The 25,038-nt window shown below is 43.8% G+C and overlaps 1 protein-coding gene across 1 annotated transcript in view; it reads right to left on the bottom strand.

Moving 5' to 3' along the window:
* PIGK (phosphatidylinositol glycan anchor biosynthesis class K) overlaps positions 1 to 25,038 on the bottom strand; it is a 203,702-nt gene that overhangs the window by 140,920 nt on the left and 37,744 nt on the right. Inside the window, exons 6-8 of the mRNA XM_068239190.1 lie at positions 19,958 to 20,054; positions 5,534 to 5,651; positions 2,204 to 2,314 (exon numbers count right to left, since the gene is read on the bottom strand). Of these exons, the coding sequence (XP_068095291.1) occupies positions 2,204 to 2,314; positions 5,534 to 5,651; positions 19,958 to 20,054 (326 nt within the window). The remainder of the gene's footprint in view (positions 1 to 2,203; positions 2,315 to 5,533; positions 5,652 to 19,957; positions 20,055 to 25,038) is intronic.

The following is a 25,038-nucleotide window of genomic DNA, read 5'->3' as shown; positions in this document are numbered from 1 at the left end:
ATGGTGCATCTGGGACTGGGGGGGGATGCCCGCGCATGTGGCGCTGAGTAGTGCGTGCTGACGACCGCGTGTCACTTTGCACTTGGCGTTCCATGGCCCGACCAGGCGCCACAGCCGTTTACGGAAGTGGACGCCGGCGGGTTTCCGTGGCAACGCGGAAGTGTAAGTGGCGGCGGTTGGTCGGCTCGCAAGTGGGCTCCCCTCTGGTGGGTGGGTTCGTAGGCCATCTTACACCCACTGGCAACCTGCCAGTGGAGGCGCATCGTAATCCTGTCTCCCATCAGGTCCACATACCTGGAGGTGGAGACACGGACATGACGGGCGGCAGGGGGGGCGTGTGCCAGCGGAAGCGCCCACTTCTGGCCCTCTTCCCTCCCTCGACCACGTGATGTTCTTCTCCTGAGGTGATTGGTTCACCTAGTAAGAAACCAGTTCCCCATCAAGTCCGCATTACAGCGGAGACTGTGATTGGGGGTTAGGCTGGAACAAGCCTATTGGCTGATTTGAAGGAGGGGTGGGTATAAAAGAATTGTGTTTAGACGTATATTGTTGAACCTGTCATGCATTTGAGAAAGGAGTTGCTACTCCGAAACGTCATGCTGTAAGATGACAGAACTACAATAAATATTGAAAAGAGCATTATACTGGATGGTGCCGGCTGAATTTCTACTTGCTTCAGGAGTGGTGTTCCTACAGCCGGGGCACGTCAACAGCTAATCCTGACAGTGAGTGCATATCGACAACGCTTTAATAGCATTCATGTGGATAGTATAAATTAGAAATATAAAACTTTGGATTTTCGTCTGCGCAGCGTGGCCTCGCTCGTTCACGGACAGGAGAGCAATCAGTAATTTCTAGAGGGTCTCAGTGGTCTTGAGGAGGAGGACATGGTGAGCCAGTAGAGGGTCCAGAGGATTCTCTCTACCGAGGTAAGTATGTGACCTCCTCTGCTTTTAAAGTTACGTGTTTGCTTTACAGAGGAGCTTTAACCCAGGATTGACCTTCAGCAGCTGATCCCCCCTTTCCCAGGAGAAATCTTTCCCTTTTATTAAATAGATAATCAGGGGGGTCTGTATGGCTAATATAGTGGTGAAACCCCTCCCACAGTGTGATGTCCTGACAGTTTTCTGACTGTGAACCTCGTTGCATTATGGGAAATAACAGCTTTTCCAACTGCCAAGCAAGCAGTATCTCCCTCTGTGCACAGAACTCTCAGTAACGAACATTCCGTACAGATCACCTGGCAGAACTAAAGATGTCACCACCAGTGATACATTTCAGAATGTAAATCAGGGAGAGGAAAGATTTTATAATGGGCAAACACTGACTAAATCATCTATAAATGAATAATGTAAGCAATTAATCCATACCCTAAGAGAGGGAAGCCTCTGGATCCTATTGAGGATTCACTCGCTGATCTAAAGCCCCCCGTTGCTGAGCGCAGCCCCCCTCCACATCGGGGCCGCGCAGCTCTTCTTCATGAAGAGGGGAGGGGGAGCAGAAGCTGCACAAGCCCAACTGCGCATGCGCAGTACAATGTAACCTGTGGCTCCGGCTTACTGCGCATGCGGTCTGGGTGGGATATTGCATGGCCACACTGGAGGAAGAAGAGCTGCGCGGCCCGATATCGATAGGATTAGTGACAATGCATTGTCGCTTTTCTTTTGGGGGCCACACTCAGCAACCAGGGAAAACACAGCAGGGAGGGAAGGCTCAATAGGATCCTGAGGCTTCCCTTTCTTTAGGTAAGTATCTAATTTTGGACCCGAGTTCCGGCTGAGGTACCTTTAAGTTATTTTCACTACAGTTCCTCTTTAAGACCTCCAGTTAGGAAGGCTCTATGAAAGCAGCCACTGACGATCTTGCCCAAGGCAGGTCGTCTGACTGTAACGCTGATCCACTGCCCATAATACATTATGAGCCTCACGCCCAGAACTCGTATATTGGTAATAGGCTTCAGAGTAACGTCGGAACACCTGATAAGCATTCTTGCACCAGGAGTCGGAAGAATTAATAATGATTCATCTGTACAGCCCATCACTCCTTGTTACACTTCAGCTGCAATGTAACAAATGGAAAGGGGCGGGATTTATTGTGCTGGAGGAGGAGCTACTATATGATAAATGCATCACCCACAACGACAGGAGCGACAAGACAGTAAAGGACCAAAATACCAAAGATATGACTGTGCACAAGATCTTACCAGATCGTTCATGTTGTTCTGGCTGGCCGGGTGAATCTCCTCCAAGAATTCCAGAACATAGAAGGTGTATCTGTCCATCAGATGGACGCCGATCGCCATGTCTGGCTGATGCTGGAAAACAGAGGCATAAACATTACACACATCCTCTTCACCGACCTTCCATAAATGACAAGTTTCCTTAAAGGACCATTAAAATGAAAAACTATAAATAATATACATATAACATGTACATGAACAGAAAGTGCAGTGCACACCGTGAATACTCTAACTTCCCACTATATATCAAATTGGTGCAACTTCCGGATTTAGTGATCCAAACAACAGAGAATTGCAATCCAAATGCAACTTGCATTAAAGGGGTTCTGTGACACTTATTAAGCATTCTATCAGCCCCCTGCAGCTGTCCTGTCCCGTGCTGTCCTCCTAGGATTCTCCGTTCCCCGCCTCCGGTCCAATTATTTGTCTAACTAGACAAATAAAACTGTGGCTGCTCAGCTGTGGCCGCACGCATCATTGGGAGCCTACTTACAAGAAAACTTCGTACTGCACAGTAAGCTCCCGGTGACGCGCACGGAAGCGAGCACTATTCGTCTAGTTAGACAAATTATTAGACGGGGACCAGTGACAGGGAACGGAGGATCGTAGGAGGACGGTGCGGGACATGACAGCTGCAGGGGGCCGATAGAACCCCTTTAAAGTGAACTTGACAGGAGGAAACTTCTAACATCTACCATCTAACATCAGGTTAGTTATCCACCTCTGTAGAGATAAGCCTCAGGAGACCAATGAACCTACCCAATCCTGTCTCCACCACCTCGTTCCACTGCTGTCTCCCATTGACTGTACATGCCTTCATGACCCCTTGACAGGCTTGGGAAGTCCTCCCTTCCCCGAGTACTTCCAAAGACGGGTGCTTCCATTCTGCACATGCGTGAGCTTAAACTCCCCTGTGTGCAGTACAGATCCATCCATCTTTGGAAGTCCTCAGGGATGGGAGAACTTCCAAAGCCTGCACAAGGCGTTCTGAAGAGACCAGGCGGCAGTTGGAAAAGCTAAAGAGATGCCAGGCCAGATCCAAACCTAGTACAGAGAAACCTTATTGAGCCAGATGAGTAGGAGCATTGCAACTTCATTAAGCCACAGACTTTAATCAGAGTAGTAGTCATAAAAAAAAAGACGAAAAGAGCTAGAATTCAGTGGTGGTTGTCTGAGGAAAAGTGACAGTTAACCGCAGCATACTGAATTGTATTCTCTAATGAAAGAAACAGTAACCTTGTGATGATAAACAGTACATTTCTGCAATATAGCACTTTATTGCCTAAGAAACAAAGACTGTGCCCAGGTTACACCCCAGTGTTATTGAACTGTGTCGCCAGAAAGTAAATGGCCTCTGTCAAACCCCTCATTTGATGTGTAAAGCTCCACCACCAGTAGTGCCGGTGATCCTGCATCAGTTCCTCAATGTATATACCAGCAGCATAATATTAAAGTGAATGCTAAGTGATATAAGTTATACCTAAAAGTGCAAAGCCTGTGAAAAGGAGAAAGATGGAGAGAGTTTAAGATAAAGGAAATCTGTCAGCTAAACAAAACCAGCTCTGTTAACCTTTCAGCAGCAGAAACAGAGAAGAGTTGTACTTGAGTCACTCTGCATCCTGTGACAGTGAAAGAGCTGCAGTGAAAGAAACATAGCACCAGATAGAGAGGAGTCAACAGAGATTGTTATGCAAGTGTTGCAATTGCATAAGCTGGAGCTGCATTTAGTGTGAAATCTAAACAGCATAAAGAAAGAATTGTGGTGCTGTATCAGGGTGCATTGGTTTGTTCTTTTTATTTTATTTCTTTGATCCCTTATTGGTTTATTTGGTTATTTTATTTTGGGGGCCACAGTATAGAAAGAAAGAGAGTCTGAGAAATCCTGAGCCAAAAAGAGTGGAATTCATTTCAGTGATTTACCCAAAAAGTAAAAGGTGCTTCAGTACCATAAAGAAAGAGAAACTCTAATACCTAAGGTTTTGCTGAGCAATATAGCTTGGACTTGGTATCAAGGGACAGAGACTGCTTGGAACTGAAGTTGCTCAGTAGACCTGTTTTTGCCCAAGTCCTTCTAAACCAGCATATGGTACTATGATGCACAGGTGTTGTATTGAGTAGTGGTTGATGACTGTAACAAAGAAAATAGAACTGTTGTAGCTCATTTATGTGTGAGAAGTATTGTAAGTAACCTGAATTTCAGTACACAGCTTTTACTGGTGCACAGGCTGTTAAGAGAAGATTTAACTGACTCTTAATGTGAAAAAAATATATACATTTGCGTTGAGAGTTGTTACTGATTGAGAAGTTACCAGTTGACCATTTTTTAGGTCACAAATAAATTCTTGATATTCGCATTCAAGTCAGTGTCTGGTGGATTCCTCTCAGTCAGGGCTGAACAAGGGATAAATTGGGTTACAGCGGCCATTTACAATCTCCACTTCACTTACCCAGTCCCCCTTTAGGAATTGCCTTTGCAGAAATCAAGCCTTGGAAAGGGGGGGGGGGGGGGGGGGGAGGAGGAGAAGAAGAAGGTTAACTGGGGGCCTAATCTGCAGGCGTCTTATAAACGCCTGTGTTAATTGAGCATCCAAGTGGTGATTTGGGCACCCGATGCAGATCGTAGCTGATAGTCTACTACACAGTGATTATCAGTTGTAGATGATTGGCTTCAACTATCAGTCTTTTGGACGCCACGGTTTCAAGGTTGGGGTCTTACTGGGGTGGGTTAAGGTTAGGCACCTCCGGGGAAAGGGAGGGGTACCTTGAGCCTTAGGTGTGTGTGTGTGTGTGTGTGTGTGTGTGTGTATGTGGGGGGGGGAGGGGTAAGGCATTAGGTAGTAGGATTAGGAACCTGTGGGGTGGAGTTAAGGTTAGGCATGGGTTTAGGCACCTGGGGGGGGGGGGTTGGGCACCTATGGCGGGGTAGGGATAAGGTAGGGGGGTTAGGCACCTATGGGAGAGGTTAGGGATTAGGCATGGGGGGGGGGGGGAGGCACCTGTGGGGCAGGGCTAGGCATTAGGTAGGGGGGTTAGGCATCTATGGGGGGGAAGTCAAGTGAGCATGAGTGCCAATCACTGCCTAGTAAAATACTGGAAATTTAAATTACCGATATATGTATTCGGAAAGCGTAAGAGTGGGAGAGAGAGAGAGAAGGGATAGTGGCGGGCAGGGAATGGCAGCAAAGAAAGAAATAGAGGGAGATGATAGAATTGTAGTAGAGTGGATCTGAGACATATTTGGAGGGTTTAAACTGGAGGTTTTTCCAGCTGTTTATGTATTTTTCATGTACTTACCGACAGGGAGTCCTCTCCAACCTGGCTGCTGGCCAAAGCCATTATGTTCGGGGAATAAAACCTCTCATACATGGAGGCTCCTTGGCAGGTATCAATTATAAACAGAAGCTCGTTATACCTAGAAAGGAAACACAAAGAAGTTGAATCATAATTATTCTTTTTTTTTTTTATTGATACATATTATTCCCATACCAGAGATACAGAGGAGGAGCTGCCTTACAGAACCATCTAATTTAGAGCAGCAACACTGGCATCATTGGCAGGAGGTCACCCGATATTGGTGGCGGCATTTGGATATAGCATAGCTTATTCACCACACCAATATAACTTGTGCTGGGTGCTGGATTCTGGCAGTGATTGATCAGCAATGACATAGCTGAAAGGCCAGCACTAAAGTCAACAAAAAGGCGGGTATCACATGGGATTGGGGTAGGAGAAGGTTGGGGTTAGATACAGAGCACTCTGTTCTTGGCTCATTACACACTTAGCACTGTATTTGGCCTGAAGAAGTAAGCGCAGACCCTCAAAACGCATTGCCGGTGCTTACTAAAATTCATATTTATATGAATGTGTCATTATTGAGGCAAGCTACCTCTTTTTTTTCTATTTTTAGTTGTTTTATCAGTTTATCTACTATTAGGCGACTCATAATCCCTTTGTGCTTTTCCCCCTGCTTTGGAGGGGGTTACCTTGGTACCTAGGGGTGTTCTTCCAAGAGTTGCGTTGTGTTTCCCAAGAGTGCGACCGCATCCATTTCCAGCTGGGCACCCGAGTGGAGTCACGTTTATACATCCCCACCTACCTTCAGTGGTTGGTTGCCCCTGATGCAACCTTCCTGTGTGAGTACCACAACTTCCTTTTCGCTTTTATCAACCAATCTGTGACATACTACATCATTTCGGCTTCGGTTGTCTCTGTGTTCTTTTTTAGGGTGATCGTCACCCTTCCCCACAGTCACTAAAGACACCTTTAAAGATTTGACATGCCGGATCTTTAGCGATCATTGTTGCACTGCCGTACCCACACTGGTCTGACCGCCCAATTCGTGGCCAAGGCCACCCGATATGATCCGCTACGGCTTATATCAGACCAGCGTGGCTATGGGCCTTTATGTTCCGCATCTATCATCATCCCCTCTTTGCAATGTCTGTGTTTTTCCAGTCTTCCAGACTTCTCAGCAGGGTGTTCTGTCCTTCAGCTCTATTCCTCACTAGCAGAAATCAGTTTTGCTGATGTAATGGTCTTAAATTAGATTATCAGTACTTGCACTGTACATGCCGCTTTGCAGACATGTAACTAAGAGTTTCATTGTTGTTCAGTACGGCAAGAGTTAAAAAAAAAAAAAGGTATCTATGCAAAAGAGCTTCCCTAAGCTATTTTGACCCACTGGGCCAAATACAGTCCTGTTTTCTGAAGCACTTAAAGTGAACCAGAGAAGAAGCATCCTCATGTATTTTACCATATATATCAATGGGAACATTAGAGAAAACACCTACCTTGCTATCTGTTTCATTATTTACTGTTCAGATTGCTTCTTATCAGCCCAGATAAAATCCCCGACTGAGCATTCAGTCTGGCTTTGCTATAATGACTCAGCTATAATGATTTCTAAGCAGAGCCAGCAGGGGGCAGGCTTGGGCTTGAAAAGACAGCACAGAAGACAGACTTCGCTATAAAGATTCCTGAACAAAGCCAGACTGAATGCTCAGGCGGGGATTTTATCAGGGGTGATAAGAAGCAATCTGAACAGTAAATAATTAAACAGAGAGCAGGGTAGGTGTTTTCTCTAATGTTCCCACTGATATATATGGTAAATGCATGAGGTTGCTTCGTCTCTGGTTCACTTTAAACAGCAAATAAACAGCGAGAAATAGAGAAAGATAAGGTTTTACTACAGGAAGGTTCAAAGGGTCATTATTGCTGCCTTGTTTTATAGTTTAAAAAACAGAGCGTGGTTATAAAATTGCAATTGTGACAGAATTATGCCATGTTAAAAAAAAAAAAGCTATAAAAATATGAGACTTTTCTTTGCTACTAATGTTCTATTCATTATCCATACTTCACCTACAATTCATTATATCATAAGTTTATTTTTTCCGCTTCAGATTGGCTTTAAAAGATGCTATAATCATTTTACAACACTCCTATGGTACATATAGTTTGCGCTCCAACCATCTGTCCATCTGTCACAATGGCCATCAGCAGAGAGTGACTTTTCATACAATAAACTCCACAGTAACATTCTTCATTTCTCTGTTATGTTTCCATAACAACCCCAACTTGCTATTATTCAGCGTACAAGGCCACTTTCCCTGATATCAAAACAAATATCACCCATGGAGAAGATCACATTCGCCACACTGTCACTACAGCACGAGATTGCCATCCATGCCAATGACATGGCTAAGCACGGGAAGACACACTGAAATGTAGAGACGCTTTTTTTGTTACCCGGTCCACCTGCTTAATAAACACATTCTGCAATGACATTATTATTACTATTATTATGTGCAGTCATTTATTTATTCCCCTAATTTCCAATGCTAATTTTGCTCTGGATTTCTGCTGTCCAATTTAATCAAAGCAAACTATGCAGTATCCACTGAAATATGCAATCACATGACAGCTATTTCTAAGGTATCTGGTGTTTTAAAGTGGACACAAACTCTTGCACAGCACACAATGAAAAGTCTTAATTCCACATATCCACAAAGTCTTTATTCCACATATAGTTGCTAAAGAAATTCAGATTTATCAAAATATTACCGATTGTTTTTTGACAGTTCTGTTCTGTGCTTAACCCTTCCAGTGCTGGGCATTGATTCCTAAGCTTATTTTTTTTTTCCAGCATACATACATACATACATACATATATAGCAATCGTTTTGTTACCCCCGCTGAATTAAATCTGAAAATATGCACTTCACCTGCATCCGAGTAGTTTCATTTAAAATTCATTGGGCTTGATTCACAAAGCGGTGCTAACACTTAGCACGCTGGTGAAAAGCCCTTTATCACGGCTTAAAGGGACACCGAGCAGTGCAGAAACTATGGAAAGATGCATATCATTTTAAAGCTCTCTTTCTCCTCTTTCCAATGATATATAAAATTGCCGCCCTACGCCTTTTAGTTTTCTCTATTTTCGCGATCGAAATTGCGGCTGCGTCAATTTCAATCGCGAAAATAGCGAAAACTAAAAGGCGTAGGGCGGCGATTTATATATTATTGGAAAGAGGAGAAAGAGAGCTTTAAAATGATATGCATTTTTCCATAGTTTCTGCACTGCTCGGAGTCCCTTTAACTCAGTTTAGGCATGATAAGTTTAGGCATGATAAGTTTAGGCGTGATAACTATAGCACCAACTGGGTTAGCACCGCAGTGCACAGCTGATCAAAAGTTTTGCGCTAGCAAAGTCTGGTGCACTTCACATAGAATTTAATGGCGCTGGTTTGCGTGCAGGACTTTGCGCGCGATCTAAACTTATCTAAACTTATCATGCCTAAACTTATCAGGCCTAAACTGGCTTTTCACCAGCGTAGTGCAATGGTTATCACACCTAAAGTCTCTAACTGGGTTAGCACCGCTTTGTGAATCGAGCCCATTGTGATAATGTACAGAATATTCTCAACAGCGGAAATATTAGAGCAATCCTGTGAATGGGTATATCCACAGCTCTATTATAAAAAAAAGCACCAACACAAAACTTGCCATAGGCACACAATAGTACCCCATAACCATCAACTTCTGATTGTTTCTGACATCACTTCCTGCCACTGATTTGTAATAAAAAGAAAGTTTGTGATTCTTCGATCACATGCAATCAAGCACATATGACTGAAGCTCTTTCGAGACCGTATGTAAAATCAAACCATTTAAAGAGACACTGAAGCGAAAAAAAAAAATATGATATTATGATTTGTATGTGTAGTACAGCTAAGAAATAAAACATTAAGATCAGATACATCAGTCTAATTGTTTCCAGTACAGGAAGAGTTAAGAAACTCCAGTTGTTATCTCTATGCAAACAAGCCATTAACTCTCCAACTAAGTTTAGTCCTGGAGAGGGCTGTTATCTGACTTTTATTATCTCAACTGTTTTCTTTTTCTCTGCTAGAGGAGAGGTCATTAGTGCACAGACTGCTCTGAAAGACTCATTTTGAATGCTGAATGTTGTGTAATCTGCACATATTATAGAATGATGCAATGTTAGAAAAAACACTATATACCTGAAAATAAAAATATGAGAATATTTTCTTTGCTGCTAATCTTCTAGTAATTATTCATAGTACACAACCAATTCACTATATCATATATTTTTTTCCGCTTCAGTATCTCTTTAAAGAGACTCCGTAACAAAAATTGCATCCTGTTTTTTATCATCCTACAAGTTCAAAAAGCTATTCTAATGTGTTCTGGCTTACTGCAGCACGTTCTACTATCACCATCTCTGTAATAAATCAACTTGTCTCTCTCTTGTCAGACTTGTCAGCCTGTGTCTGGAAGGCTGCCAAGTTCTTCAGTGTTGTGGTTCTGCTATGAACTCCCCCCTCCAGGCCCCTCTATGCACACTGCCTGTGTGTTATTTAGATTAGAGCAGCTTCTCTCTTCTCTCTTATCTTTTACAAGCTGGATAAATCGTCCTCTGAGCTGGCTGGGCTTTCACATACTGAAGAATTACAGACAAGGGCAAAGCTGTTTGCAGGAAGAAACAAGCAGCCTGAAACTTCAGTGCATGAGAACAGGGGGAAAGAAACACACAAATAATAATCTCTTGAGATTCAAAAGGAAAGCTGTATACAGCCTGCTTGTGTATGGATGTATTTTCTATGTGTGAACATACTGTACATCAACCTACTTCCTGTTTTGGTGGCCATTTTGTTTGTTTATAAACAAACTTTTTAAAACTGTTTTGAAACCACTTTTAATGCGGCGAGGAGCGGCGAAATTGTGTCAGAGGGTAATAGGAGATGTCCCCTAACGCACTGGTATGTTTACTTTTGTGCGATTTTAACAATACAGATTCTCTTTAAAGGGGAACTTCAGCCTAAACAAACATACTGTCATTAAGTTACATTAGTTATGTTAATTAGAATAGATAGGTAATATAATCTCTTACCCACCCTGTTTTAAAAGAACAGGCAAATGTTTGTGATTCATGGGGACAGCCATCTTTGTCATGGGGGCAGCCATCTTTTTGGTTGAAAGGAGGTGACAGGGAGCAGGAGACACAGTTCCAACTGTCCTGTGTCCTGATCACCCCTCACAGCTGCACACCCTAGGCTTCAAATGTCAAATTCAAAATGTAAAAAAAATAAAAATTGCACCAAAACAGCAGAACGAGAACAACAACATCAGAAATCCCATCATGCTTTGCCCGGATTCAGGGGAAAAATGCCCGGGCAGTTTTCTTCTGTACAGCTAAAAATGAGGCTTGTATAAGAGAAACAAAGTTCTGATGCTGTGAAACTGTTAAAGAGACACCAGGCCTTTTAAGTGCTGCTGAGTCGATTTTTAGTCTGAAGGTTCACTTTAAGGGATCAATAACTACCGATTGCTTTCGGTCCCCCAAATCAGATCAAAAGATTGCATCTGAGGAAAAAACTGCACTGTTACCTTTCGCTACGTTTTCTGAACTACCCAGGTAAGCTGACCAACTATTCCTCAAAACAATCCCTTATTTGGTATTCCTACTCTGTCCTGGAAAAAATTCCCACCACATACTCGCACAATGTACCATGTTCACTATGTTCACAGAGGACCTTCATGCTTGGTATACACCATGCAATTTCCCACCAGATAAACCAGTCTAATCAATTATTTCCGACAGGTCCGATCTGATTTCTGATCGATTTTCCGATCACTTCTATACACAAACAGATCATATGTCGGAAATAATAGATTCGGTCCTTCTATCTGGCGGAAAACTAAACATTAGCTTACCTGGTAATTTAATTTTAAGTAACCCTCCAGGACAGGTATACATCGAGATTTGGCCCCTCCCAGGAAACAGGAAACATCCACAAGCCTCTCTATAAATAAAAAACTTTGTCAGGTATCCGGCAGTATTAAATAAAGAAACATTCCAACAGGTCTCAACTACCTGACACCTAACCATTCATAATAGTGTCTTATATACATTTATATATAATTTATACCTTTGCATTTTTAAACACTATGTATCATAAAAGGAAATGGGGTGGGTTACCCCACCTGTCCTGGAGGGTTACTTAAAATTAAATTACCAGGTAAGCTAATGTTTAGTTTTTTCCATTAACCCTCCAGGACAGGTATACATCGAGATGATTCTCAAGTAAACACTAACTTTAGGGTGGGCTGACCGCCTCCAAGACTTTTCTTCCAAAGTCTTGGTCTGATGAAGATATCCGATCCAATCTGTAATGCCGCATGAACGTTCCCAAGTTCTTCCACGTTGCTGCCTTACAGATCTCCATAGGAGAAGCAACAGCTCTGAAGGCTCAAGTTGCTGTCCCTCTAGTAGAATGAGCTCTTAGATCTTTCAGCAGGGTCGTTTCCATGACTTTATAGGCCTCCATAATACATAATTTGATCCGGTTAGCTATCGTTCTCTTCGAAGCCCTCTGTCCCACTAGTTTTCCGGTGAAATTTACAAAAAAAGGGCTTCAGTTTTCCTTAAACTCTACTCTCTCCAGATAATCTTTAAAAATTTGTCTTATGTCCAACAAATGTCGTTGTTTCTCATTATCATTTGTTGGATTAGGATAAAAGGCTGGTAGTATAATTTCCTGCGATCGATAGAAAATATCCCCAACTTTCGGAATAAATTCTGAACTGGTTCTAAGGACTACCTTATCGTTATAAAAAATACAATAAGGCTCCCTGCAGGATAAGGCCTCAAGTTCACTCACTCTCCTTGCTGAGGTGATTGCTACTAAAAATATTGTTTTGAACGTTAACAAACGTAAATTCATGTTACTGGCACAGTCAAAAAGGAGGCTTCGTCAAAGCCTTCAAAACCAAAGATAAATCCCAGTTCGGGAATGGTTTAACAGCAATTGGCCTATTTCTCTCTATTGATTTAACAAACCGAGCAATCAAGGGATGACCAGCCAATTGTCTGTCTAAAAAAACAGAAAGCGCTGAAATTTGCACCTTAATCGTACTTAAGGCCAATTTCTTATCAACTCCACTCTGGAGAAATTCTAAAACAGTAGCAACTTCATTAGATCTAAATCCTGACTGTTCCTTCCATAATTTATAAGTTTTCCAATATTTCAGGTATATTGTTCTAGTGTTCTTTTTCCGACTCTTAATCAGAGTATCTACTATCTTATCTGATAGTCCATACGTCTTTAGAATGTGCTCTTCAGTAACCAGGCTGTTAACTTCCATTTGTTGATGTCTGGAACAACCTGCCTCTGAATCAAAATTAAATTGTCCAGAAAAGGAAGTAGCATCGGCTCCGCCACTTTTAATTTCAGAAGCAGAGGATACCACGACCTTCGTGGTCAATTTGGAGCAATAAGAATCACCTTTGTCCTGGATGCTGCAATCTTTCTCAATACCCATGGTAACAGATTCAGCGGAGGGAATGCAAATGCTAGATTGAAATCTCATGTCTGTGACAAAGCATCCACTGCCGTTGGATTGTCTTTGGCGTTAAGGGAAAAAAATTGACGACACTTTGTATTTTCCCTGTTGGCAAACAGATCTATGACAGGCGTCCCCCACACAGACGTTATCCATTGATATACGTCGGGGTTCAATTGTCATTCTGTATTCAACAGCTGTTTTTGACTTAGTAGATCTGTTAGTACATTCATAGACCCTTTCAAGTGAATTACTGTAATTAACACCAGAATCTGTTCTGCTATGTCCAGTATTTTCAACGCCAGGGTCAATAGCTTGTGTGACCTTGTTCCCCCCTGGCGATTTATATACGCCACTACTGTGGAATTGTCCGTCCTTATTTGCACCTGCTTGACTGCTATCAAATGTTGAAATGCTATCAGAGCCAACTTCACCATCATCAATTCTCTGTGATTTGCAGACTGATTTTTCATATGATGCTGCCAAAGACCCTGTGTTTTGAAATCTTGAACAATGACCCCCCAACCTAACAAGCTTGCATCTGTGGTCAAGACTCACTGAGTTGGAAATTGCCAAGGTCTGCCCTGAGATAACGAGTGGGAAATAGTCCACCAATCTAGACTTTCCTTTACCTGCACCAGAATCTGTACTAACTGATCCAAAGTTTCGATTGTCTTGCCCCAATTTTTCAAGACCCAACTCTGTAGGATTCGTGAATGCTTCATTGTCTACTGTACTGCTGGTGCCACTGAGTTTAACATTCCCAGGAGTCTCATTGCATCCCGTATCGAGATGACATCCAATCTTTTGAGATTTCCCACCTGCTGTATTACCTTCGCAGGCTTTTGCTCCGGTAAGAACATCTTCTGTTCTATTGAGTTCATTATGAATCCTAGAAAAAGAATTTTCTGAGTGGGCTCTAACTATGATTTTTCCAGGCCTACACTCCATCCTGCTTGCTGGAGTTCCTTTACAACTATCTCTGTAGAGCAAAAATGTTTGCCTTGATTCTGCCATAATTAGAAGATCGTCCAAATAGGGAACAATCATAATACCTCTTTTGTGCAGATGTGAGATCAGCTCGGGTGAAAATTCTCGGAGCGGACAGTATGCCCAAGGGGAGGCAACCTGATGCTTTATGAAAGGCTTGAGTGGTTTGAGATTCAGAATTAGACGATACTTGCCCTACGGTTTTTTCACTAGGAAGATTTTTGAATAAAAAACCCTTTACCTGCTCCAGAACTGGCACCAGAGTGACCACCTCTCTTGTTAACATATCTTGTAGAATGCAAGATATGGCCCTCTGTTCTTGGTTTGACCTCAACTCTTTTGTCACTATGAACTTTGTTGAAGGTCTTTGTTGGAATACAATATGGTATCCCAACTCGATTAGATTGAGAATGAATGGGCTGGTCGCAAACTTCTGCCACTGTGGGAGGAAGGAGCCCAACCTTTCTCCCACAGCTTCTTCGCTGTCACTGCTGCTTTCTTGTAGTGGAGTCTGAACCGCCAAACCATGCATTTGGCTTGTTCTGCTCGCGAGAGAAGGACCAGGGTTTACGTCCGTCTTGGGGTTTGGTTTTATTCTCTTGTCCTTCCGAAAAAACTTTTCCCCCCTGTCTAAATTGCCTTTTCTTTAGGGAAACCCTTCTTTTTATCTGATGTCCTTTCAAGGATTTCATCCAACTGGGGACCAAACAATAGGTCACCTGAGAAAGGAATGATACCTAACAGGTTTTTAGAAACATTACTACCCTCCCAGGTTTTAATCCAGATATTTCTTCTGGCCACGTTAGACAATGCCGCCGCTCTTGCGGTCAAACGGATAGATTCCGTTGCCACATCTATAATGAAGTTTATAGCCTTAAACATTACGGTAAATGAATTTAAAATAATGTATTTACTTGACTCCATCTTAATGCGACGCATTACTTGATGCATCCATAAATCTAGGGTACGGCCTACACATGTAGTAGCAGCAGCAGGACGGAAGTTTGCGCAGGTAGCTGACCAAGTTTTCTTTAAGGCAAACTCAGCTTTTTTATCTGATTGTTCTTTTAGAAAACCTAGATCTTCAAAGGATAATTCATTTTCCTAGTGGACCTGCGAAAAGACTGCATCCAACTTAGGGCATTTATCCCACTGTTTACAGTCCTCTTCTGCAAAAGGGAATCTTCTTTAAAAGCCTCTAGATAAAAAGACCTTCCTATCAGGGTTCTTCCACTGACTATTAATCAATTGTTTAGTAGATGAATGTACTGGAAAAACCATTGGTTTCTCTCCTTCCATGCCCGCATATAATGCATCATGCGTAGACACTGAAGAAAGAGCGTCATCCTTCAAACCTAAAGAATCATAAATTGCCTTTAACAATTCCTCTGTCTCGTTAGCAGAAAATCTAAATTTAGACATTTTATTCTGATCTTTTTCAGACAAGTCCTCATCAGAGTCACACTCAGAGATATCATCAGAGTATTCCTCTGGTTCAGAATCTGACAAGACAGGATGATCTGTTTTAGCAGATGCTTTCTTATGCCCTGTTGCCGATGGTGAGGATTCTTCCATAGGTCCACCAGCAGCTCCTGTCAGCAGGTACTGCTGTTTGATCTATAGGATAGTTAGGCATAACAGTAGGTGATTGAGCAATGACTACTGGTTGTTGTACAATTGGCTGTGGCACCGTAGCAGCTGAAGAAACAGATCCAGACGGCACTTGTGCAATAATAATAGGTGGCGGATTAACACCAGATTGAGCCGACATGGATTCTCTAAACACTTTCATTGACTGTCATTTCCTTGCGAACCATTTTAAGGAAATCTTTATAAGCCACAACAGACTCTTCATTCAAAACACAAGTTGCACACTGCTGACATAATAACTTATTCCAAGGCACCGGTAGCTTCCCATTACAAGAGGGACAGCGTTCTTTAGGCCTAGCAGTATCCAATGCTTCAATAGCAGTAGCAGATGGAGCAGAGGATGAAGCTGCTGTACTCTGTAATAAAATAAACATAATACAGATATTGTTTAACTGACATGCAGCCAGAGTAACCACAATCCGCCACAGTGTGAGGCAACTTCCCACAAGAAGCTATTCACCAACCAAAAAATTCCCCATAACACAGCCAGTCCAGTGAGCCACCTTAGAACAGCCTTCACACAAACAACTGTTTTACATGTGAAAAACGCGATACCTTAGTATCCGGCTTAGGCTCATGTGCCCTGGGACCTCCTGAGCAGCCTACAGGCCTCCGCTCGTCCCAGGCGCTGGTTGTGCTCCATCTTGCGTCCTGCACGAGTGCCCAGACGCAGGGAATGCTGCGCATTCTTCAATCCGGCGGGCGGAAGTGACGACATAAGCGGAAACGGAAGTGTCCCGTCCGCCATCATGGATACTGGCACGCTGCGCCCGCTCGGCCTCCGCCTTCCCTGCAGCGTGCCCTCGTCCTTCCAGCCGGCGGCGCCTGCCAAGCAAGAAGCTACCACAGCCATCTCTCTCCCCAGACCCTCCACAGCGGCTATAGAGAGAGGTAAGCGGCTGACAGCAGATAACATTGCCTCATGATCCTCACCTGTCACCGCAGCACCAACAGTCCCTAGCCCCCCAGGCTCTCCAGGACATGCAGCGCAGGTATAGAGAGACCTGTCCCTGGAACAGGAAACATCCATACTGCCGGATACCTGACAAAGTTTTTTATTTATAGAGAGGCTTGTGGATGTTTCCTGTTTCCTGGGAGGGGCCAAATCTCGATGTATACCTGTCCTGGAGGGTTAATGGAAAAAATTGCATGGTGTGTACCAGGAATTAACCACTTGCCGACCGCACGCTTATACCGTGCGTCGGCAAAGTGGCAGCTGCAGGACCAGCGACGCAGTTCTGCGTCGCTGGCTGCAGGCTAATTAATCAGGAAGCAGCCGTTTGCGCGAGCGGCTGCTTCCTGTCAATTCACGGCGGGGGGCTCCGTGAATAGCCTGCGGGCCGCCGATCGCGGCTTGCAGGCTAAATGTAAACACAAGCGGAAATAATCCGCTTTGTGTACATTAGCAGCGCCGTAAGGCAGATCGGCGATCCCCGGCCAATCAGCGGCCGGGGATCGCCGCCATGTGACAGGGGACAGCCTGTCACTGGCTGCACAGGACGGATAGCGTCCTGTGCAGTCCGGATCACCAGGGGGGCCAGGTAGGAGAGGGAGGGGGGGATTTCGCCGCGGAGGGGGGCATTGAAGTGCCCCCCCCCCGCAACACCCGGCAGGCAGGAGCTATCAGACCCCCCCAGTACATCATCCCCCTAGTGGGGAAAAAGGGGGGGCGATCTGGTCGCTCTGCCTGCACCCTGATCTGTGCTGGGGGCTGCAGAGCCCACCCAGCACAGATCAGCTAAAACAGCGCTGGTCCTTAAGGGGGGGTAAAGGGTGGGTCCTCAAGTGGCTAAAGGACACCCGAGGTGAAAATAAACTAATGAAATAAATAATTGCATCTATCCTCCTTCTCCTAAAAATGTTTTTTTAAGATATTCCAGTTTTATTTTCTATTTAAATCTACTCTTTAGTTTTACTGTTTTATTATTTTTGCTCAATGCCACATGAATAAAAAAAATATGTACTATTGACACTATTTCTTTCCTGCTCTCAGAAGCAATTTTCTGTTAGGTAAGGGTTATATAGTTGTAATTTCTTATCAGTGAGGGTCACACTGTAGTCTGACCCAGTCCTGACTCAGACAGGAACTGCCACTTACATACCTGATGTTTAACTCTTTCAGGCAGAAAAAGAAAAAAAAAGGAGCACAGCATAGTTATTTGTGTGCTAGGCACTGTACATACCACCCATGTCTATCTCATGTCACCTCGGGTATCCTTTAATTCCGACGCATGACCCATGTTGAGCTACAGGCTCAGAGCTGAAAGCAACTGACAGGTAGCACGCTTTCCATTATTCCTAACAAAAGCAACCAGGCGCTGGTTACACAGACAGGATCCTTGCGAAAAGCTGAGCAGATTCATTTTGTCATCTGCAAGTCCCTGCGCTCCCTCACATGCTGAAGCTGCGTCTGGTGAGAGGCGTCGGGTCGCGGTGTGCGAGGTCCCACGTGGCAGAAACTGCAGGGCAAGCATAACAGTGGCTTTCACAACATCCCAGAGGCCTTCAAAATTTCCTTCACTGCTGTGCACAGGAACGCTCGTTTTTGTTCATTTTTAATCAGTTTGTCCCCAGGACAATTTATAGAAATAGCTACAATTGCAGATGCACAGGAAGCGCAAACACACACACTCTCTCCTCTGGTTTAAGATTTGAACTGCTCTTAACCCAATGGGGACTGGCTGCCTAACCCCCTTTGAGGACCAGGCGAATTTGCATGCGGGGGGGCACGTTTGGGGGTTGAGGCAGCCGGATCCCCACTTTTGGTAGCTGGGCTGTGTGTCCCCCCCTGTAGCCAGCAGCATTTACTCACCTCCCAGGCTCCAGTGATGAGCCGCAGTGGACCCCTCTGCTCCGCCCGGCATGCCCGCTCGTACTGCCACTCAGTTCCAGGTCGCAGCTAAAGCCGTACCTGGCACTGACGTCAGAGCGAGTGGGGATGCCGGTGTAATGACAGATAGTGCAGCCCCGCATGCGCAGTAGGAGCCTGCGTCCCATTTAACTGTGCTGCCACGTAAAACATCCTAAATATCTCCACTTCCGCACCACGTACCCTCCCGAAATTTTTAGGGTAGGGAGGAGACCCCACGATCTACCTCTGTGCTGAATTGCAGCCCCCCGAGCCCAACTGGTTCCCGAGATCGGTTTGCTGTATTCAATTTCGGGAACCAGCGGGGCTCGGTGGCTGCAATTCGGCACAGAGCTAGATCGGGGGGTCCCCTCCCTACCCTGAAAATTTCGGGAGTGTACGTGGTGCAGAAGTGGAGATATTTCAGAAAATAATATCTAACTTTCCACTGAGCATGCGTGATACTCAGTGAGGAAGGGAGCTTCTAGGCTGCACTATCTGCAGGAGGAAGAACAATGGACCCGGACCGCATGTGGATGAGATTATGTCAGATCATCTCATCCACATGCCGTCCGGGTCCATTGTTCTTCCTCCTTATGCCTCCCACTCCATTGTGAGCTGCATCTTGCCCCTCCGACCTCTTTATAGAAACAGAATGTGTCACTAGGTTACAGACTAGCAACGTATCTGTGCAAATTTCTTCCGGTTTCATACAAAAAAGAAATGTAGCTCCAAGTGCAGAATTAACAAATAGTTGTAGCCAAAAGCCACGTCTTCAGAGGAACGTGATGCATTTGGTTGACTAAACAGGACTTTTTGCTCCATGCAAACCCCTACTTTTTTAATTTTAATTGTCTGTATGGGTTATGTATTTGAGGGGGAGGAGCTTACTAAATCATAGTCTGTGGTTTGAGCATCTGTACAGATGGCCCCGAACTGTCGCCCAAGAGATCATTGTCCCTGGTCTCCGCAGGGCAACGGTAATGGAGCATGTGTATGAGTGCTGGATGTATTTTTTAGTACGATATCAACTGTATTAAAATACTGAAAATTTCCTTCCATCAGTTTCGCTTCATCTCTCTCTAAACCGGTAGCACCATTTCAGTCTTGTTTTCTGCAATAATAAAAGAAATCTCAGCGGGATTATCGATGCTAGACTGTAGTGGCCAATAAGCACCCCGGCATCTGAGGCAGGAGTGGGATCTGTGTCAGAGTCACCTGTTTTGGTTGAAGTTTTTATCCACTGTGCATGAGGTGAAATATGTAATAAAAGTTATTGGAAAGGAGATTACGCTCTCATAAAGCTCCTCTGCAGAGTGATTCGGGGGAGCTCATGCTTTTTATTCAGGGATTAGTTCTTTTCTTACCTCCTCTTCTGCCACATCTGCTCAAAGGCATCTGCCAGCTCCACATTGGTGATTTCCTCAGAGTCCTGGAATTTTAAGAAGCCGTTTCCACCGTGACCTGAGGGAGAAACCAGCATAGTTTCCTTATTGGTGTACACAACGTGTGACAGAAAACTAGCAGGATGTACATATATACATTCTCTCTGGTTTTCATGGTCCAACTCAGACGTTTAAAGTAACACTGAAGCAAAAAAAATAAATAAAAACACCTTATGATATAATGAATTGTATGTGTAGTACAAATAACTCAGAACATTAGCAGCGAAGAATAGAGTCTCATGTTTTTATTTTCAGTTATGTTATAGCGGTATAAATATATAGATATATAGATATAGATATATATATATATACATAGATAGATAGATAGATAGATAGATAGATAGATAGATCAGTGGGAACATTAGAGAAAACACCTACCCTGCTCTCTGTTTCATCATTCACTGCTCAGCCTGCTTCTAATCAGCCCTAATAGTACAGCATGCACACAGCTTATGCTGCTGTATGTGCATGGTGCGCATGGATACATTACGTTAGCTCCCTTGTGCGATTGGTATGAAGCGCTATCTGTCCCAGGAGAGGACGTCAGGATGTGTGCTCCTAATCCCTAGATATGTTTGATGCAATGAATGTTTGCATGTCTGCACTATGCAAGTTACAGGGCCAGAGTTAGGACACCTACGTTTACCTGGGTACTTCTGCGCAGTATAGGTGACTAAGCATAAGAATGCATTCTTCTGTGAACTAAGACCCCGGCTTTTAACTTAGCTGTAGGGATAACAGTGGTGCCTGGATGTTTGAATCTGTGAATGCATTTGCTTGAACATCTGCATGCGAGAGTGCGAAGGGTTACTGATTTTTATTAATAAAATCCCCGATTGAGCATTCAGTCTGGCTTTGCTCAGGAATAATTATAGCCGAGTCTGTCTTCTCTGTTGTCTTTTCAAGCCCAAGCCTGCCCCCTTGTGGCTCTGTTTTCCTGTTCTGTATATTCACAGCATGACAGAGAGCTGTTATGAGATGGGAGGAGCTGCTGGTGCCGAGGAAGGAGCTATGCCTGTGTCTGCTAATGTAAGCGTAGATTGAAAAAAAAAATGTAATCTTTGTTAGTCATAAGAGGTTTTTACAAATGGCGTTAATTTTGCACAAAGCCCACTAAATAATATGCTTTTCTGATGAACTGTGTTTTGCATGGAGTTTTCGTAAAACAAAACAAACACAAAAAAGGCATACCAGAGCGGCGAAAATATTAGGTATAGAATTTATTTTGTAAAATCTATTGGGGGATATGTTTATTTTGTGCCAAAGTGTTCATCTCTGGTTTCCTTTAAACGATGAAATAGAGCAGAGCTAATGACCTTTTGAACTTCCTGGCAGAAAAACCTTAAACAAACAAGAAACCAAACCGTGAGAGACAGGTTGAGATAAGTGCTATTAAAAAATAGCATCGCTCTCTGACTAAATTAGTCGGAGAGCTCTGAGAAGCTCTTTTGCATAAATAGCAAGTGAAGTTTCTCAACTCTTCCTGTCCTGGAAACATGAGACTCATATCTGTGCAACTAATGTTCTATTTCTTAGCTGTACTACACATACAAATCATTATCTCCTAAGTGTATTTCCACTTCAGATTCCCTTTAAAAAGAGGAACTGCAACGAAAAACAAAACCCTGGGGAATACTTACCTCTAGAGGGGGGAAGCAACGGGAACCTAATTAGGCTTCCCCCGTCCTCTTCTTTCCCTCAGTTCCGGCGCTGGCAGCCCCTGAACACCGGCAAGGTAAGTATTTATCTACCGTTACTCAATGCAGGCGCAGTAGCAGCTTTCCGATCAGGCTGAGGTGGAAACAGCAGAACCCGATCGGGTCTGCTCTACGGCATAGCTGCAAGTCTGTTCAGGGCCTGCCAGTGCTGGAACTGAGGGACAGAGGAGGACGGGGAAGCCTCATTAAAGGGAACCTAAACTGAGAAGTATATGGAATTTTCCTTTAAAAATTATACCAGTTGCCTGACTCCCCAGGATCACTGTGTCTCTAATACTTTTAGCCACAGCCCCTGAACAAGCATGCAGATCGGGTGCTCTGACTGAAGTCAGACTGGATTAGCTGCAAGCTTGTTTCAGGTGTGTGACTCAGCCACTACTGCAGCAAAAGAGATCATCAGGAGTGCCAAGCAACTGGTATTGTTTAAAAGGAAACATCCATATCCCTCTCAGTTAACGTGGATCCAAGATGAACTTTTACTCATTGCATAATTGTGTTCCTTTTCTATTATTTATAGGGCATTCCTCAAGCCAAATACATCTTTGTTTTTGTTTTAATACTCTAATTCCCTATAAACCAAACAAGCCTCGCTCACAGTTTTTCAGAGAGCCTTGGCAGTAGCAAGGGCTCATGGGAGCTCAGTCTGGGCAGGAGGAGGGGGAGGTATTACTAGCCAGAGATTTCAGAGGCAGAGGGGAGGAGGAGGGGGGGTAGGGTTTTTTTTCACAGAAGATGCAGATAAGCTTGCCTGTTTGTAATGTTTACAAACAACATGGCTGCTGTCATTGTATCACAGGAAGAAATACAGTAATCTCATTCTATTGAAGCTGTTTGTCAGAGAGCCTTGGCAGTAGCAAGGGCTCATGGGAGCTCAGTCTGGGCAGGAGGAGGTATTACTAGCCAGAGATTTCAGAGGCAGAGGGGAGGAGGGAGAAGGAGGGGGGATTAGGTTTTTTCCACAGAAGATGCAGATAAGCTTGCCTGTTTGTAATGTTTACAAACAACATGGCTGCTGTCATTGTATCACAGGAAGAAATAATCTCATTCTACTGAAGCGGTTTGCAGTTGGATTTGCTGTGTAAACTATCTAAACTTTAGATAAGATATATAGACAAGTTACTTGTTATAGTTAGTTTTTCATCTCCCCCCCCAGGGGATGTTTTTCTTTTTACAAATCCTCCTTAAAGCGGAATTGTCACCATAAAAATCAAGTTTCAACAGCAACTGGTCTAAGTGTATTAAGTGATAAAGACGCTAATCTTGCATTCAAAACTTTTTCTGCGGTTATGATTTGGAGTTATCACATACTTAAGGAGCACTGGCCCTTTAGTAGTCAGTGCCAAACAGTTGCATGCTGGGGGTTCTTTTTATCTATAATATATACCTCCTCTTCCATTACACTGCTTAGCTTCCTAGCTGAAACATAATCCTCTGCTCACTTGTGTTTACAAGCAAGGCTGAGGTGACTCAGCGATCGGAGGAGAAAATAAAGGTTAAGGGCAGAAATGACATCAGAATTTAGGCTAAACTGTGGGCAAAAGACATGGTTCCCACCAGGGACAGAATTCTCCTTATTTACTATATAAAATTCACTGAAATCAGTGAAACATGGACAGTAATACATGTGTTATGTAAGGAGATCAAGTATTTATCTACATGTGTTTTTTTTTCCTCTGGCGTAGTATGGCTGATCCTACTGCTTTCAATGCACAACACGAGTTAACCCTTTACACACTCACATGCAAACGCTCTCCTGCGAATCAAAGATCCAGAAATCAATGCTTTCCCTACAGACAACCTAAAATCCAAGATCGTCATTACAAAATAATACATTCTCCTGTGTTGTCACATTTGGTACAATCGACCCCCCCAGAGTTCATACGCAACACATGCAAGCATACAGTGCATCAACCTATCAAAAGATTAAGAGCACATATCCCAACATCCTCTCTTGGGACATATTGTGCTTCAAAGAGCTAAAACACATATGAACTCTGAGGAAGCCTCTGTGCTGTGTATGTGACTACGCAAGAGAAGAAGGTGTTCTTTTTTTTTTTTAATGAAGCTGTAGGGATGGCAGGTGTTCCTGGATGTTTGATTTGCATGAGAGCTTAAACATGTGAGTGTGAAAAGGGTTTATTGATTTTGCTGTTTTGTTGGCCACACCCCCTTTGGCACCTCCATTATACTTTATTTTAAGCAAATCTTTATTTTTTAAGCTTGCAAGGGCAGGGCTCTCTCGCCCTTTTGTGTCTTGGAATATGTTTTACATTTTATTCACTGTGTTATATTTGTCACTGTAATTACCAATGTCTATATCTGGCGTGCACCACTGTCTGTACTATTATGTTCCCCGTGTTAGCTTCTTGCTTTTGTACAACACCACGGAATATGTTGGCGTTTTATAAATCAATAATAATCTGCAGTGATAAACAATAGTCACATATTTGTCTATGGAGAAGAAAGGCTCAGGATCCTATTGAACCCCCCTGTCCCCTTTCAGCCCCCTCGTTTGAGGCGCAGTTCACCTATTCAACCAACTGGTGTAACACACCTCCATACTACACAAGTGTGATCGAATGTCTCCTTCCACTGACATCACCTGCCAGCAGTCAAGATGTCACCATGTGATAAATGTCAGAATGTAAATCAGGGAGAGGAAAGATTTTACAAAGGGCAAACACTGACTAAATCATTTATACATAATTACTGTAAAAATTAAGCACTATGTTTTTCATGACATTATTTTCCACTTGAGTTCCTCTTTAAAATGTAATGCCAGGCAAATGTTTTGAGTCAAATTTTCCCTCATCTCCAGCCTCAGGTACACCCAGGCTCATATGAAAGCCATGAGAATCCACAGAGCTCTCAGTGTGCAGGGCCGGATTTGTACTCTTTACCACCCAAGGCCACTGTCACCAGCCGCCCCCCTTCAGTATAGGTAGCGAACTGACCCCTCCCTCTTCCCTCCAGTCCAGTATAGGTAGCCAGATGACTCCTCCCCCTTTCCTTCCAGTATAGGTAGCCAGATGGCTCTTTTAATCCCTCCTTTTCTCACCCCCTTTCAATATATGTAGCCAGCTCACCTTCACAACGCAGCAGCCATTAGTGTCACTTATTTCTCCGCTCGTCTCCAGTGCAGAAGCTTCCTCTTCCGTCCTGTCTCCAATGCTGCCCAAGTCCATAGCCGCCGGCCACGGTGCAAACGTGCACAGAGAGCAAGGTGGCTGCTGCACAGGCAGCTAGCGGCAGAGTACCGCGGTCAGGTGCTCGCCTGATCTCCCT

This window comes from Hyperolius riggenbachi, chromosome 6 (assembly GCF_040937935.1).
Source record: "Hyperolius riggenbachi isolate aHypRig1 chromosome 6, aHypRig1.pri, whole genome shotgun sequence".
Lineage (NCBI taxonomy): Eukaryota > Metazoa > Chordata > Amphibia > Anura > Hyperoliidae > Hyperolius > Hyperolius riggenbachi.
Note: the sequence above shows the minus strand (reverse complement) of the source record. Positions and strands in the feature narration are given on the sequence as shown.